General features: G+C 40.3%; 1 protein-coding gene across 1 annotated transcript in view; it reads left to right on the top strand.

Annotated features, from left to right (window-relative positions):
* The window catches only part of DSCAM (DS cell adhesion molecule), a 679,278-nt gene that overhangs the window by 359,034 nt on the left and 303,934 nt on the right, over positions 1–16,310 (top strand). The window contains exons 6-8 of the mRNA XM_069597968.1: positions 2,499–2,774; positions 13,387–13,683; positions 14,416–14,691. Of these exons, the coding sequence (XP_069454069.1) occupies positions 2,499–2,774; positions 13,387–13,683; positions 14,416–14,691 (849 nt within the window). The remainder of the gene's footprint in view (positions 1–2,498; positions 2,775–13,386; positions 13,684–14,415; positions 14,692–16,310) is intronic.

The raw sequence follows: 16,310 nt of genomic DNA, 5'->3' as shown, positions 1-16,310 counted from the left end.
TGTCAGATGAGAATATTTCCCAATTTTATATCAGATGCTTAGCAGGAGTATCCCAAACTGCTCTCTACCGTCTCTGGCATGTAAATGGCTCCTGTTATCCTAGACTCCTTCTACCCTCAAACCCTCCAAATGCAAGCTTTAAGCCCCAGATCCTCTTTGAGACTTCCCTTTCTAGGTCTAATTCCTGCCAAGAGATTGTATCTCAAGGTCTTTCTCAACTGTGCCCCCCAACCTCCACCCTGTCCTAAACTGAATTTTAATTGAGTCACAGCTAGACATCTGCAATGCCTCCTTGCTGACCAATTTTCCCACTATCATTTGTGTAACACGATATGATCAATTGATTCTCCTAAAAATGTGTTTACTCTGTTGCTCACTGGCTAAAAATTCTAGAAAACTTTCTTTAGTTCCCACATGTTGTTATTGTTGTTCAGTTGCCAAGTCTTGTCTGACTCTCCATGACTCCACAGGCTACAGCATGCCAGGTTGCCCTATCCCCACCATCTCTAGGAGTTTGCCGAAGTTCATGTCCACTGAATTGGTGAGGTCATCCAACCATCTCAACCTTTGTTGCCCTCTTCCCCTACTACCTTCAGTTCCCTCTGATTTGGTGCAAAATCTTGAGGTCTTCTATTGGACCCTTTGGGTTAGTATCTTCATTCCTGTATTTTTCTTATGCATCTGAAAGACTGAACTCTTAAAGACTTCACAATGTGGTGACTAAGAAGTCAGTAATAACTGAGGCAAACAACTGATATCTGCCATTTACCTGTTGTGTGGACTTGGCTAAATTCATATCTCTGAATAACCCTTTCTTCTTCTGTAAAGTGGAGATAACATGAGACTTGCAGGACTGTGGGGAGACCGACTTAACTAAGGTGACTATGGAACATGCTAGTTGTACCACAAGTGTCTTTCATTTTCATCTTCACTTATGAGTTTAATGCTATTCTTGGCATAGAAATGTTCAACAAATGTTTATGGCATGAACTGGGTTCATTCATTGTTGAATGAAAACACAGAAAGTCATGGATGAGAGTTACCACCTTGTCCAAAGCAGTTTGCCTCACTTTAAAGAAATAAAAACTTTTCTCATGGTCACACATTCTACAGCAACCTGCTTCCTTGCAGCCCTGTGCTGTTGGCCATGGTTAAGCCACAGAGAGGATATAAGTGAGTTTGTGTGTGTGAGACTGGCCCAAAGGAAACCCATCTGTTCCAAGTTAGGATGAGGCAGATAGATTTGAATATTCAAATATATCAGTCCTTGTTGGCTCAGCGCATTGCAGATCTTACTGTCAGTGGGTTAATACTCACATTTACTGAGAAAGGAATCTGACCAACACCAGTCTATCTGCCATACAGTGAAAGAAGGCAAGAAAAAAAAAAAAGCCAACAGCAATGAGGGTGTTCCCAAACAAAATGAAATAGCACTGAAATAAGAACATGCAGAGTGTGGCCTTTTGTTTTTAAGGTTGCTTTTTAAAAATTGTTGCAACATCATTCCACACAAAAGCATTAGAAACATAACAATCTTAACACGAAGCTAAACAATTGAATATTTAAATAGAAAATCTGTATACATTGTCATTTACATGGTAAATGTCATTAACTGTTAAAAAGATGTTCGTTCTCAATCCCTCTGCTGCCTTAACTCTGGGAGTATTACAGGTAGAAGGCCTATGTAGTGCTATTTACAAGTACCAAATTAAGACCATATTGCTGTTCAGTTGCTCAGTTGTGTCCAACTCTTTGCAACCTCCTATACTGTAGCATGCCAGGCTTCCTTGTCCTTCACTATCTCCCAGAGTTTGCTCAGACTCTTGTCCATTGAGTCAATGATGCCATCCAGCCATCTCATCCTCTGTTGCCCCCTTCTGCTGCTGCTTTCAGTCTTTCCCAGCATCAGGATCTTTCCTAATAAATTGGCTGTTCACATCAGGTGGCCAAAGTATTGGAGCTTCAACTTCAGCATCAGTTCCTCCAGTGAATAGTCAGTATTGATTTCCTTGCAGTCCAAGGGACTCTCAAGAGTCTTCTCCAGCACCACAGTTTGAAAGCATTGATTCTTTGGTGCTAAGCCTTCTTTATGGTCCAACTCTCACACTGGTAAATGACTGCTGGAAAAACCATAGCTTTGACTCTATGGACTTCTGTTGACAACGTGATGTCTCTGCTTTTTAGTCTGCTGTCTAGGTTTGTCAAAGCTTTTCTTCCAAGGAGCAACTGTCTTTTGCTTTCATGTCTGCAGTCACCATCCAAGCTAGTACAAAATTAAGACTGTATAACTTACATAAATCCTATTAACTTAACAGCTCAATTTAATATCTTTCACTATTCAGTGCTCTGTATGAGGGAAAAACCTACCTTGACATATTGTCAAATGGCCAAAAATGCTTGTGAAGATACATTTGCCATTTCAAAAGTCCATCATGTTGAAATATTCTCTACATGTGTGATGATTTTACCTTCTTTTTTTCTCTTCCCCAAAACTCCAGAGCCACTGAAAGCTACCATCAGCCCCAGGAAAGTTAAAAGCAGTGTGGGCAGCCAGGTTTCCTTGTCCTGCAGCGTGACCGGAAGTGAGGACCAGGAACTCTCCTGGTACCGAAATGGTGAAATACTCAACCCTGGAAAAAATGTGAGGATCACAGGGATCAACCACGAAAACCTTATAATGGATCACATGGTCCGAAGTGACGGGGGAGCCTACCAGTGTTTTGTGCGCAAGGACAGGCTGTCCGCTCAAGACTTTGTGCAGGTGGTCCTCGAAGGTCAGTGGGCCTTGTTACAGGGTTCAGCTGAAAAAAAGAACCCAAACCCAGAGCACTCAAAAGCAAGAGCAAAGGGTGAAGCAGAGCTCATAACTCAGTTTTAAGATTTCTGTCTGATCAGCTAGTAACTCTCCTCTAATTTTCTAGCTCATTTGGCAAATAAAAGATTAATTTCTGATGAAGTGATCACTGTTTCTAGTAGAAGTAACATAAATAACATGATTTAACATAAAGTCAAGTAACATAAATGCTGCTTACTCAGTGTTTAAAGTTACTTGGCAAGATATGGACCAAAGAGACTTGAGACTGATGGATGGGTCGTGAATCCATTGTCCTCTTGACCAGGCTTTCTCGGGGCTGCTTGGCTGGGTGGGCTGCTGTATGCACTGTAGGATGCTGAGTGGAGTCTCACCTCTATCTGCTAAATCCTCACAGTGCCTCCTTCCAGTTATGACGAACAAGTGTCCTTTGGGGGAGCAAAATAGTCCCCCCTCAAAGTTCATAAGCACAACCTTGGATGCAACACTTAGAGCAACATTTCAGCATAGTGTTTTGTGGACTGTAAAAATGGCATCTGGGTTGTAGAGTTGTCCCAGTTTGGGCCCCAAGAGCCACAGATTTAGGTGAATGGAATTTTTGAAGAATTGCCTTGTGTTATCATAATGAGTTTTAGGCTTTTTTTTTTTAACTGCCTACTGCTTACTTACATCTTCAAGCTTATCAATCAGCCAGGGAAAGACCCTGTCCAGGTAACATTCAACCAAGAGACATGTTTATCACTAGATAATTTTTGAACTAGCTTTTATCTGTAAATTTGCATGTCTTGTTCGAAATTGTGCCATTATATATAATTTAAAATTCATCTGTTATCAACTGATTAGAATAACTACATGACTTTCATATAGCCTAAAGCAGGGGAAAAGAAAATCCATTTAATATGAAATAAGTTTAAATATCTCTTGATGCTAAGAGTCTATTTCTCATATTACTGTTTTAACCTCAGCTAATTTTTAAGAAGAAACGGGCTTAGGATAGCATTCTTATTTTGATTCAAGCAGTTTCTTGCAGACAGTGAGCATTTTAAAGCACAGATGCAGGTAGCTGAAAGCACGGTACTCATATTAAAAGCCTGACGCTGTGTTTCCATACTTAAGTGCAGAAAGTAATCAATTTGCACAGAGCCGGTTTGCTAATGGCGATGCCCTGCAGTCCTCACATAGTCACTATTTTTAGATTCTTTGTAGAAAAGGGAGAGATTACCTGTCTAGGCCTTGTTACCTTGGAAACCACCTCGTGTGACCAAGAAAACCGAAGGAGCATATTGATAATCCATAATAATGTCAAAAGAGGTGAGGTTATCAGAGAGCGACAGCAAGAAAGATTTCAAAGACACTCCAGTCTCACTGGGAAAATAATGTCTGCTTTAATCTCCAAAAAAGCCTGTCGCTTGAATAAAAAGAGGGGTGAGAGGAGCCCACTGTGCCCACTCACAGATTTATTTGTTGCCTGTCAGTTTCTGTTCAGGACAAGAAGCTTCACTTATTTATTTATTTTTTTTCTCTTCTGAGAAATGGCAGTGCTAATGTTGCCAAAGAGAGCAGAGATGGAATTACAAACACATACCCAGTAACTGCCTTAAGATGGTGTCTAACTAGACTCTTGTTATGATGTAACATCCTGTAACCGCTATGAATTAACTGATTATAAAAACTCACAATGCTATCAACTAAGAATGGCCACTGATATAATGTAGAATTTTGGAATATTTCCTGTGAGGACAAAGAAACTGGAAAGGAAGTTTAAAGAAACTGGAACTAATAATTACAGGTTCAAGATCAGACCAGAACACCTAGAAAGTGGAATCATAAAAAAGAACAGGTCTTGTTTCTGGAAATTATGGAGCGGTATGTATCACACTAACCTGCGAGAAGATGAAAATAATGAACTTTGGGAAAAGCAAAATAATTTACAGACCCTATGGAAATACCCAAAAGCAGGCAGAAAGAATTTGACCTTTGAAAGAAGGGGGAAATATCAGTAATTTTCTACACAAATATCACATTTCCCCTGAGGATATTTTCCAGTGCTAGTGGGGTGGGGCTTCACAGCTGGTGCTAGTGGTAAAGAATCTTCCTGCCAACGTAGGAGACATAAGAGATAAGGGTTCAATCCTTGGGCCATGAAGATCCCCTGGAGAAGGAAATGGCAACCACTTCAGTATTCTTGCCTGAAGAATCCCATGGACAGAGGAGCCTGGCAGGTCCATAGAGTTGCAAAGAATTACACATGACTGAGCACACACACACAGTCTTAATAAGATTGAAATGAATTTTTTTTTAATTTATTGTTTTCAACTTTCAAAAACTCCATCAATATGCATGACTACATCTATCAAACATAGTTTTTAAAGTTAAAACCAAATAAAGATATTTTCAATAAACAAAAGCTTGTGAAGAGCATGATGCCAGAAGTCCTGCATGCTAAGAAACAGTAAATGAACCCATTCATGATGAAGAAATGACATGAATCTGGAAATTCAGGTAGAAATAAAGTGCATGAAAAATGACAAATGTGTTGGTAACCATTTAGCAAAATTGTTTTCTCATATAATTTTTCTAAATCACTTCAGTTCAGTTGCTCAGTCATGTCCAACTCTGTGCGACCACATGACACAGCATGCCAGGCCTCCCTGTCCATCACCAACTCCCAGAGTTTACTCAAACTCATGTCCATTGAGTCAGTGATGCCAGCCCGCCATCTCATCCTCTGTTGTCCCATTCTCCTCTGGCCCTCAATCTTTCCCAGCATCAGGGTCTTTTCCAATGAGTCAGCTCTTTGCATCAGGTGGCCAAGTACTAGAGTTTCAGCTTCAACATCAGTCCTTCCAATGAACACCCAGGACTGATCTCCTTTAGGATGGACTGGTTGGATCTCCTTGCAGTCCAAGGGATTATCAAGAGTCTTCTCTGACACCACAGTTCAAAAGCATCAAATCTTCAGTGATCGGTTTTCTTTACAGTCCAACTCTCACATCCATACATGACCAGTGGAAAAACCACAGCCTTGACTAGACGGACTTGTGTTGGCAAAGTAATGTCTCTGCTTTTCAATATGCTATCTAGGTTGGTCATAACTTTCCTTCCAAGAAGTAAGCGTCTTTTAATTTCATGGCTGCAATCACCATCTGCATTGATTTTGGAGCCCCCAAAAATAAAGTCTGACACTGTTTCCACTGTTTCCCCATCTATTTCCCATGAAGTGATGGGACCAGATGCCATGATCTTAGTTTGCTGAATGTTGAGCTTTAGGACAACTTTTTCACTCTCCTCTTTCACTTTCATCAAGAGGCTTTTTAGCTCCTCTTCACTTTCTGCCATAAGGGTGGTGTCATCTGCATATCTGAGGTGATTGATATTTCTCCTGGCAATCTTGATTCCAGCTTGTGCTTCTTCCAGCCCAGTGTTTCTCATGATGTACTCTGCATATAAGTTAAATAAGCAGAGTGACAATATACAGCCTTGATGTACCCCTTTTCCTATTTGGAACCAGTCTGTTGTTCCATGTCCAGTTCTAACTGTTGCTTCCTGACCTGCATATAAGTTTCTCAAGAGGCAGGTCAGGTGGTCTGGTATTCCCATCTCTTTCAGAATTTTCCACAGTTTATTGTGATCCACACAGTCAAAGGCTTTGGCATAGTCAATAAAGCAGAAATAGATGTTTTTTCTGGAACTCTCTTGCTTTTTTGATGATCCAGCAAATGTTGGCAATTTGATCTCTGGTTCCTCTGCCATTTCTAAATCCAGCTTGAACATCTGGAAGTTCATGGTTCATGTATTGCTGAGGCCTGGCTTGGAGAATTTTGAGCATTACTTTACTAGCATGTGAGATGAGTGCAATTGTGCAGTAGTTTGAGCATTCTTTGGCATTGCCTTTCTTTGGAATTGGAATGAAAACTGACCTTTTCCAGTCTTGTGGCCACTGCTTAGTTTTCCAAATTTGCTGGCATATTGAGTGCAGCCTTTTCTCAGCATCATCTTTCAGGATTTGAAATAGCTCTGCTGGAATACCATCCTGCTTTGTTCGTAGTGATGCTTCCTAAGGCCCACTTGACTTCACATTCCAGGATGTCTGGCTCTAGGTGAGTGATCACACCATCATGATTATATGAGTTATTAAGATCTTTTTTGTACAGTTCTTCTGTGTATTCTTGCCACATCTTCTTAATATCTTCTGCTTCTGTTAGATCCCTACCATTTCTTTCCTTTAATGAGCCCATGTTTGCCTGAAATGTTCCCTTGGTATATCTAATTTTCTTGAAGAGATCTCTAGTCTTTCCCATTCTATTGTTTTCCTCTATTTCTTTGCACTGATCACTGAAAAAGGCTTTCTTATATCTCCTTGCTGTTCTTTGGAACTCTGCATCCAAATGGGTGTATCTTTCCTTTTCTCCTTTGTTTTTCACTTCTCTTATTTTTACAGCTATTTGTAAGGCCTCCTCAGACAGCCATTGTGCTTTTTCGCATTTCTTTTTCTTGGGGATGGTCTTGATTCCTGTCCTCTGTACAGTGTCACGAACCTCCATTCATAGTTCATCAAGCACTCTGTCTATCAGATCTAGTCCCTTAAATCTATTTCTCACTTCCACTGTATAGTCATGAGGGATTTGATTTAGGTCATACCTGAGTGGTGTAGTGGTTTTCTCCACTTTCTTCAATTTCAGTCTTTGGCAATAAGGAGTTCATGATCTGAGCCACAGTCAGCTCCTGGTCTTGTTTTTGCTGACTGTATAGAGCTTCTCCATCTTTGGCTGCAAAGAATATAATCGATCTGATTTCAGTGTTGACCATCTGGTGATGTCCATGTGTAGAGTCTTCTTTTGTATTGTTGGAAGAGGATGTTTGCTATGAACAGTGCGTTCTCTTGGCATAACTCTATTAGCCTTTGTCCTGCTTCATTCTGTACTTCAAGGCCAAATTTGCCTGTTACTCTAGGTGTTTCTTGACTTCCTACTTTTGCATTTTTCTAAATAGCAACTGACAAATTATAACAGTACATCATTTTATTATAGTTTTTAGCATACATAAAATTATACAAAGTACAGAATATAAATTAAATTTTTGAGATTATCTATTGCAAGATTCTTCCATTTTATCTGAATAATTATAATTTTAACTTCTCATAGGTGATTAAAACTATAAAATTTGCATATACACACTCATATTAATATACATGTAATGAAAATGAAAAGGCAAATATGAAATGAGAGAAAATGTTTAGTACATACATTTATATATAATGTATAGTGTATATATATATATATATATATATATATATGTCTGACAAACATTATGTGTAATTTAATCTGACCTGAAAGTGTTTGTTGCTCAGTTGTGTCCAACTCTTTGCAACCCCATGGACTGTAGCCTGTCAGGCTTCTCTGTCCGCAGGATTTTCTAGGCAAGAATACTGGAATGGGTTCCCATTTCCTTCTCCAAGGGATCTTCCCAACCCAGGGATTGAATTCGAGTCTCCTTCATCGTAGGCAGACTCTTTACTGTCTGAGCCATCAAGGATGTAATCTGGTCTATATACATGTAAAAGTAAATTTGTACTGACTTGTATATATGTCTGTATATTCATCATATTCAGTTTGTATGTATATATTATACATATACAAGTATTCAGTAGACATAAAGAACTGCTACCAATCAATACCAAAGAAAAATAGTGTAACATAAAAATGGAAAAAAAAGATTTGAACAGACATTTCATGAAAGGAAATACACAAATGGCCAATAAACACACAAAAAACCAATAGTACTTCCATAGCATTTGTCATGGAGAAGGCAATGGCACCCCACTCCAGTACTTTTGCCTGGAAAATCCCATGGACGGAGGAGCCTGGTGGGCTGCAGTCCATGGTGTCGCTGGGAGTCGGACAGGACTGAGCGACTTCACTTTCACTTTTCACTTTCATGCATTGGAGAAGGAAATGGCAACCCACTCCAGTGTTCTTGCCTGGAGAATCCCAGGGATGGGGGAGCCTGGCGGGCTGCCATCTCTGGGGTCGCACAGAGTCAGACACAACTGAAGTGACTTAGCAGCAGCAGCAGCAGCATTTGTCCAATAATGCAAAATCTGTATCTAATCACAAGGAAATAGCAAACTGGATTTGAACAACTGGCTACAACGTAATTCTTCAAAAATGTCAAAGTCAAGAATTGAGTAGAAATTGAAGAATGTTACAGATTAAAAGAGACTAATGAGACACTGCAAATAAATGTAAGGTATGATAATGGTTGGACTGGGAAAAACAACTATAAGGGACATAACTAGTCAATAGACAGACTCTGCATTAGATAACACCACGGTTCCAAAGCTGCAGCTCCTAATTTTACTAACTGTACTCTGGTTGTGACAGAGTACATGTAGGGCACACACAAACATGATTGGAAGCCAAGAACAGGCTGAAGTCATGCATGGTGATAGAAATCTGAAGAGTGCACGTGATGCGTAGAGACTGCTGATAAAGAACCCCTGGCAACATGCTGGGAGGTGGTAGAAATGACTCTTATCTCCTTCATTTTGTGCTTCAGTTCAGTTCAGTCGCTCAGTCATGTCCGACTCTTTGCGACCCCATGAACTGCAGCACGCCAGGCTTCCCTGTCCAACACCAACTCCCAAAGTTCACCCAAACTCATGTCCATCGAGTCAGTGATGCCATCCAGCCATCTCATCCTCTGTCGACCCCTTCTCCTCCTACCCCCAATCCCTCCCAGCATCAGAGAGTCTTTTCCAATGAGTCAACTCTTCGCATGAGGTGGCCAAAGTACTGGAGTTTCAGCTTTAGCATCATTCCTTCCAATGAACACCCAGGACTGATCTCCTTTAGAATGGACTGGTTGGATCTCCTTGCAGTCCAAGGGACTCTCAAGAGTCTTCTCCAACACCACAGTTCAAAAGCATTAATTCTTCTGCACTCAGATTTCTTCACAGTCCAACTTTCACATCCATACATGACTACTAGAAAAACCATAGCCTTGACTAGATGGATCTTTATTGGCAAAGTAATGTCTCTGCTTTTGAAAAGCCATAGCCTTGACTAGATGGATCTTTGTTGGCAAAGTAATGTCTCTGCTTTTGAATATGCTGTCTAGGTTGGTCATAACTTTCCTTCCAAGGAGTAAGCGTCTTTTCATTTCATGGCTGCACTCACCATCTGCAGTGATATTGGAGCCCAGAAAAATAAAGTCTGACACTGTTTCCACTGTTTCCCCATCTATTTCCCATGACGTGATGGGACCAGATGCCATGATCTTCTTTTTCTGAATGTTGAGCTTTAAGCCAACTTTTTCACTCTCCTCTTTCACTTTCATCAAGAAGCTTTTTAGTTCTTCTTCACTTTCTACCATAAGGCTGATGTCATCTGCATATCTGAGGTTTTGATATTTCTCCTGGCAATCTTGATTCCAGCTTGTGCTTCTTCTAGCCCAGAGTTTCTCATGATGTACTCTGCATAGAAGTTAAACAAGCAGGGTGACTATATACAGCCTTGTGCTTACATAGGTGTATTTATTTAACAAAACTCATTCTGTGGGTACTCTTAAGATACATTTAGCTGTGGGTAAACTTTATCTACAAAAATAAAGGCATAAGTGAAGAAAACTTTCCCAAATAGATTTTAAAATAAAACTTGACAGTTCAATGCTTAGTGTAAAAATCAGTTGAAAGAAGTTTATAGCTAAACACCTCCTGACAAAATATGTTGAGTTTAAGGTCAAATAAAATAACTTCAACATTTTCAAGCATCAACAATTGGTCATATACAAAGAATTATGATCGGAATGACATCTAACTTCTCTGTAAATTAAATGTAGAGCACATTGAAGTCATGTCTGCAGGGTTCTCAGGGCTAAAGTGCAGATTTTCTATGTTGATATTATGAAGTTATTTATGTCATCTTTGATAGTAAAAGAAAGATGTTTGTAACCTAAGAATCTGACCCTGAAAAAAATATACTTGAAAGCCTTCTTCAGGCTCCCAAAATGTGAGCTGGAATGAAGTTAAGATTCAGCAATTTGCAAATGAAAAGATGGTGCAACACTTACCTTCAGTAATGGAATTGCAAGAGAGCTTTAGAATTTTTTTTCTGTTTTTTTAAAATAATTTATTTTTTATTGAAGGATAATTGCTTTACAGAATTTTGCTGTTTTCTGTCAAACCTCAACATGAATCAGCCATAGGTATATATAAATCCCCTCCCTTTTGTTTCTAACTTTTCTTTTGCTTATCTATGCTTTCAAATTTTCAGCAGTGAATACATGTAATTGTTATAACTTAAATCAAAAAGTTAAAAAAATCTGTTAATCATTAACGTTCAATTTGTACCAATTTTAAAAAATATATCTCCACCATCAAGGTTTATTACTAGACACAGAAATCCAGTTGCACGTGATCATAGTGCTGTCAAAATGATATATTTATGCCTGGAAAAAAAAAAGTGTTGATTTATATGCCTAAAGCTGGGAGATCCATTGGTAACTTTCCATTCTTTTGACTGTCACACATTTTCTCTAATATGTGTGTATCACTCTAATGTGTATGTGCTCAGTTGTATAGTCGTGTCGACTCTTCTTGACCCCATAGACTATAGCCGCCAGGCTTCTCTGGCCATGGATTTATCCAGGCAAGAATCCTGGAGTGTGTTGCCATTTCCTCCTCCAGGGGATCTTCCCGACCCAGGGATTGTACCTGTGTCTCTTGCATCTCCTGCATTAGCAGCAGATTATTTACCACTAGTGCCACCTGGGAGGCCCTGTATCTCTCTAATGGAGGCCTAATATACATGAAAAAAATGCATTTGTTGTTACTAGCATATAACTTTGGGCTTCTCTGGTAGTTCAGCTGGTAAAAAAGCTGCCTGCAATGCAGGAGACCTGGGTTCAATACCTGGGCTGGGAAGATCCCCTGGAGGAGGGCATGACATCCCACTCCAGTATTCTTGTTTGGAGAATCCCGATGGACAGAGGAGCTTGGCAGGCTACAGTCCATGAGCTCACAAAGGTCGCACATGACTGAGTGACTAAGCACAGGACAGCACATAGAATATAACCTTAAGGAGATATTCTAATACATGATTTAAAAAAATAATGGAATATGAAAATTTGGTCTTTGTCAAAAACATTGGAAATTTCTGTGGAAACATTCCTAAGATTAATCTCCTTGTTTTCCTGGGACGGTCATGAGTTGTGTCTGTTCTCCTAGTATCAGTTTTATTCTCAGAACTATCCCAGATAAATTAATGACCACCTTACTTACAGTGAGCTTCCCCTGGTGGCTCGGATGGTAAAGCGTCTGCCTGCAATGCGGGAGACCCTGGTTCAATCCCTGGGTGGGGAAGATCTCCTGGAGAAAGAAATGGCAACCCACTCCAGTACTCTTGCCTGGAGAATCCCACAGACAGGGGGCCTGGTAGGCTACAGTCCATGGGGTTGCAAAGACTCAGGCATGACTGAGTGACTTCACTTTTCACTTTACTTATAATACTTACAGAATCTAAAGTATGACAGAAATAAACTTATCCATGAATCGGGAACAGACTCACAGGCATAGAGAACAGACTGGTGGTTGCCACAGGGAAGGAGAGTCGGAGAGGGATGGATTGGGAGTTCAAGATTAGCAGATACAAAGTATTGATCAGTACATAAAGGGTGGATTCAATTGGCATGAGTTTGAGCAAACTCTGGGAGACAGTGAAAGACAGGGCAGCCTGGTGTGCTGCAGTCCCCGTGGTCGCAAAGAGCTGGATATGACTGAGCGCCTGAACAACAACAAATAGGATGGATAAACAGTGAAGTCCTACTGTATAGTCCTGGGAACTATACTCAATATTCTGTGATAAGCAACAATGGAAAAGAATCTGAAAAATAACATATGTATGTATAACTGAATCACTTTGCTGTAGAGCAGAAACTAATAAATCAACTATGCTTCAGTAAAATAACATCTTTAAAAAAGAAAGAAAAGATACTTACGGAGACATTTAATAATACTGAAAGGGCCCAACTTGATACAGCTTTTACACAGGGCCTTCATGAAAATTCACATTCAGTTATCATTATTTATCATTAAAACTATAAAAGATGATTCCTTATGAGAAAATGACAGAGAAATAAATAAGCAATGTCTTAGTTCTTTCTTCCTCCAAACAGTTCCCCATTGAGCAATCCCTAATTAACTGGGAGGAAGTAGAAAGCTAAATTAGCCATGGAGGTGGGTGAATTTCCTCTGTTTACAACTTTGGGTGGGGACCTCACAGTTCGGAATTATAAACTTCTTGGGAGATGACATTCTCTGTCATGAACATCTGAGTTGCATGATTATGACAATCAAGAAATAGAGGAGAGAGAGATTAAAGCTAGCTAAGTCTCCATTTACTTATTTTGAAACTGAAGTGTTGTCCTACGCGGAACTTAGCTTTATCAATAAAACCAGTCTTTTGAGGGGCGTTTGATAGCCACTCCACCCACCCTCTGATCATCCAATAGACATACTCGGAAGTCCTGTAATTATGCATATGTGCCACTTCCGTGCGTGGTTTGTCTTCCTGCAGATGGAACTCCCAAAATCATTTCCGCCTTTAGTGAGAAGGTGGTGAGTCCGGCCGAGGCCGTGTCCCTGATGTGCAACGTGAAGGGAACGCCACTGCCCACGATCACGTGGACCCTGGACGACGACCCCATCCTCAAGGGCGGCAGCCACCGCATCAGCCAGATGATCACGTCGGAGGGCAACGTGGTCAGCTACCTGAACATCTCCAGCTCTCAGGTCCGCGACGGGGGTGTCTATCGCTGCACGGCCAACAACTCGGCGGGCGTCGTCCTCTACCAGGCTCGAATAAACGTAAGAGGTGCTTGTCGAATCAACTCCTCAAAAAACACACATGACTCATTGTAGCGGAGAAGGAGGTTTCTGCATGCACCGAGCCCAGTCTTGGAATGCCAGACCGGATTAATGTCGCTTCCTTGTCTCTTGCCCTCTTGCTTCCCACTGAGGAATGGCAGTGACCGGATCACTGCTGGAAATGGCATTTTGGTTTCCTTAGTCAGCTTGTTCTCTTGTTTTACTCTTAAACTTGTCCTCTGGAGCTTTCTTTTCCTGGTTTATGCTCTGCATGCTCTCTCCTTCCTCCTCTTCTGTTCTACGACATTCTTCATGTACGTGGTACTTAACTTACATTCATAGTGCAACATGGCATAACCTCCATCCTCACAATCTATTTTACAGAGAGAGTTAAACAGCTGAATTGCTAACAGCATCTCACCAGCTGAATATGATTGTTCAGTGAAGCTTGTTACTTTTTATTGATTAAATTGCCTTTTAGCCTATAATTCAAAATGTTTTAAATAGAAGTAGTTGATAATTAGCACTCGTTCAATTCATTGGAAGGCAATGAAATGAAAAGGAAAAAAAAAAAACCTTCTTAGTGGAAAATGCCAAATGCAGAAAAAAATTGCTGAATTGAAAAAGATGTCCTTACATGAAAACAAATACATTTTTAAACTCAAGGAAAAGTGTACTCATTTCCACACATAAAATGTACCCTTAAATTATTTTCAAGAGTTTCTCTGTGTCTCTCCAGGGCCTGCAAGCATTCGACCAATGAAAAATATCACAGCAATAGCGGGACGGGACACATACATTCACTGTCGTGTGATTGGCTATCCGTATTACTCCATCAAATGGTACAAGAACTCGAATCTGCTTCCTTTCAACCACCGCCAAGTGGCATTTGAGAATAATGGAACCCTAAAACTCTCCGATGTGCAGAAGGAAGTTGACGAGGGGGAGTACACCTGCAACGTGCTAGTCCAGCCCCAACTTTCCACCAGCCAGAGTGTCCATGTGACTGTCAAAGGTAAGGCTGTGCCCTCTGTCCCCACCCAAGTCACCATTGCTAAGTTTGTCCACCAAGAGTGAAATAATCTGAAAACCTGCATGTTCAGAATGAAGAATGATAAAGTGTATTAGATGTTCTGTTCTCTTCGCCAGTGCATCCTCACCAGACTGATGGTTAAGATAGTCTTCTTTCCACATGAATTTTTGGCTTGGTTTTCCAGAGGATGTGTGTTTTGATAATATCATAGAAAAAAACACATCATATCTAGTTGTCTGACAAATCATTATAAAACACTTAGCTTTGTTTTTCTACAGTCTCCTAAAAGTAAGTTCTTTTAGAATCCACCTGGAAGAGATTTTGTGCAATGCATAAAGACTTCACACAAAATAAATGAGCAGATCAAAGCAAAAACATAGGAATGAAATGAATGGACAACCCCACAGAAAATTTTCTAGACTTTTATATTTTTCTTTACATCATGACATCATGATGTGGACAGTCATGAAATCTAACCATCAGGATGAATTTTGGTGATTATGTAACTCAACACCAGCCTCCTTGTCATGCAGTTAAGCTGCATGTCTGAGCTGCCCAGTTACCCCCCTAGGTACCAACAACTGTCTTTTAGTGTCTTGGCTGCAAAACTTCATAGGTTTTTTATGGTCCTCCCCAGCCATTTTTTTCTCACAAATCCTGTTAGTTTATCTATTTAGGGACACCTATAAATTCTCATACACACACGTACTCTCACATAATGTAATGTATTATTTGGTGTATGTTGTGCAACATATGGTTCCCCTTGTGTCTCCATGGTAAAGAATCTACCTGCCAATGCAGGAGACATGGGTTTGATCCCTGGCCCAGGAAGATCCCTTGGAGAAGGAAATGGCAAGCCACTCCAGTATTCTTGCCTGGAGAATCCCATGGACAGAGGAACCTGGTGAATTACAGTCCATGGAGTTCACAAACATTCAAACGTGACTTGGCGACTGAACAAAAACAACAGTGTAATGTATTTATATTAATACATGTACATATACCTGCACATGAATAATTTTGAATTTTTAAACAACTGCATATCTTAAGAGTTTTCTCAAATCATTAGAAATTCTTGGCAAGCCATATTGGTCATAGCTGCAGGAAACTTCATTTTGTGATTTATTTCTTGACCCATGATGAATGGAATATCTACTCTATGTCCAGCAGGTCAATACCTTAGAAAATAAATCCTATTTGATGGCTAAGAATTTTCCCCAGAAGAAATCAACCCCAGGGATAAAAAGAAACCAAGCAAAGAATGTTGATAGGGAGGATGCAGGGGTGGGCCAGATGGAAGGAGGCTGTGAGCTGTGACAATCAGATCAGGGAGACAAGAAGCAGAATGCCCTCCCAATAAAGATGATGTAAAACTAAAGACATCTATCAAACTTTGTTGGTGTTCAGTCACTCAGTCTTGTTTGACTCTTTGCAACCCCACAGACTACAGCACTCCAGGTCTCCCTGCCTTCACCCTCTCCTAGAGTTTGCTCAGACTCACGTCCATAGAGTCGGTGATGCCACGCAACTGTTTCATTCTCTGTCATCCTTCTCCTCCTGTCTTCCATCTTTCAGAGCATGAGGGTCTTTTCCAATGAGTT

The sequence above is a fragment of the Ovis canadensis genome, chromosome 1, assembly GCF_042477335.2.
Source record: "Ovis canadensis isolate MfBH-ARS-UI-01 breed Bighorn chromosome 1, ARS-UI_OviCan_v2, whole genome shotgun sequence".
Taxonomy (NCBI): domain Eukaryota; kingdom Metazoa; phylum Chordata; class Mammalia; order Artiodactyla; family Bovidae; genus Ovis; species Ovis canadensis.
The sequence above is the reverse complement of the archived record's forward strand: the minus strand, read 5'-3'. Positions and strand labels throughout refer to the sequence as shown.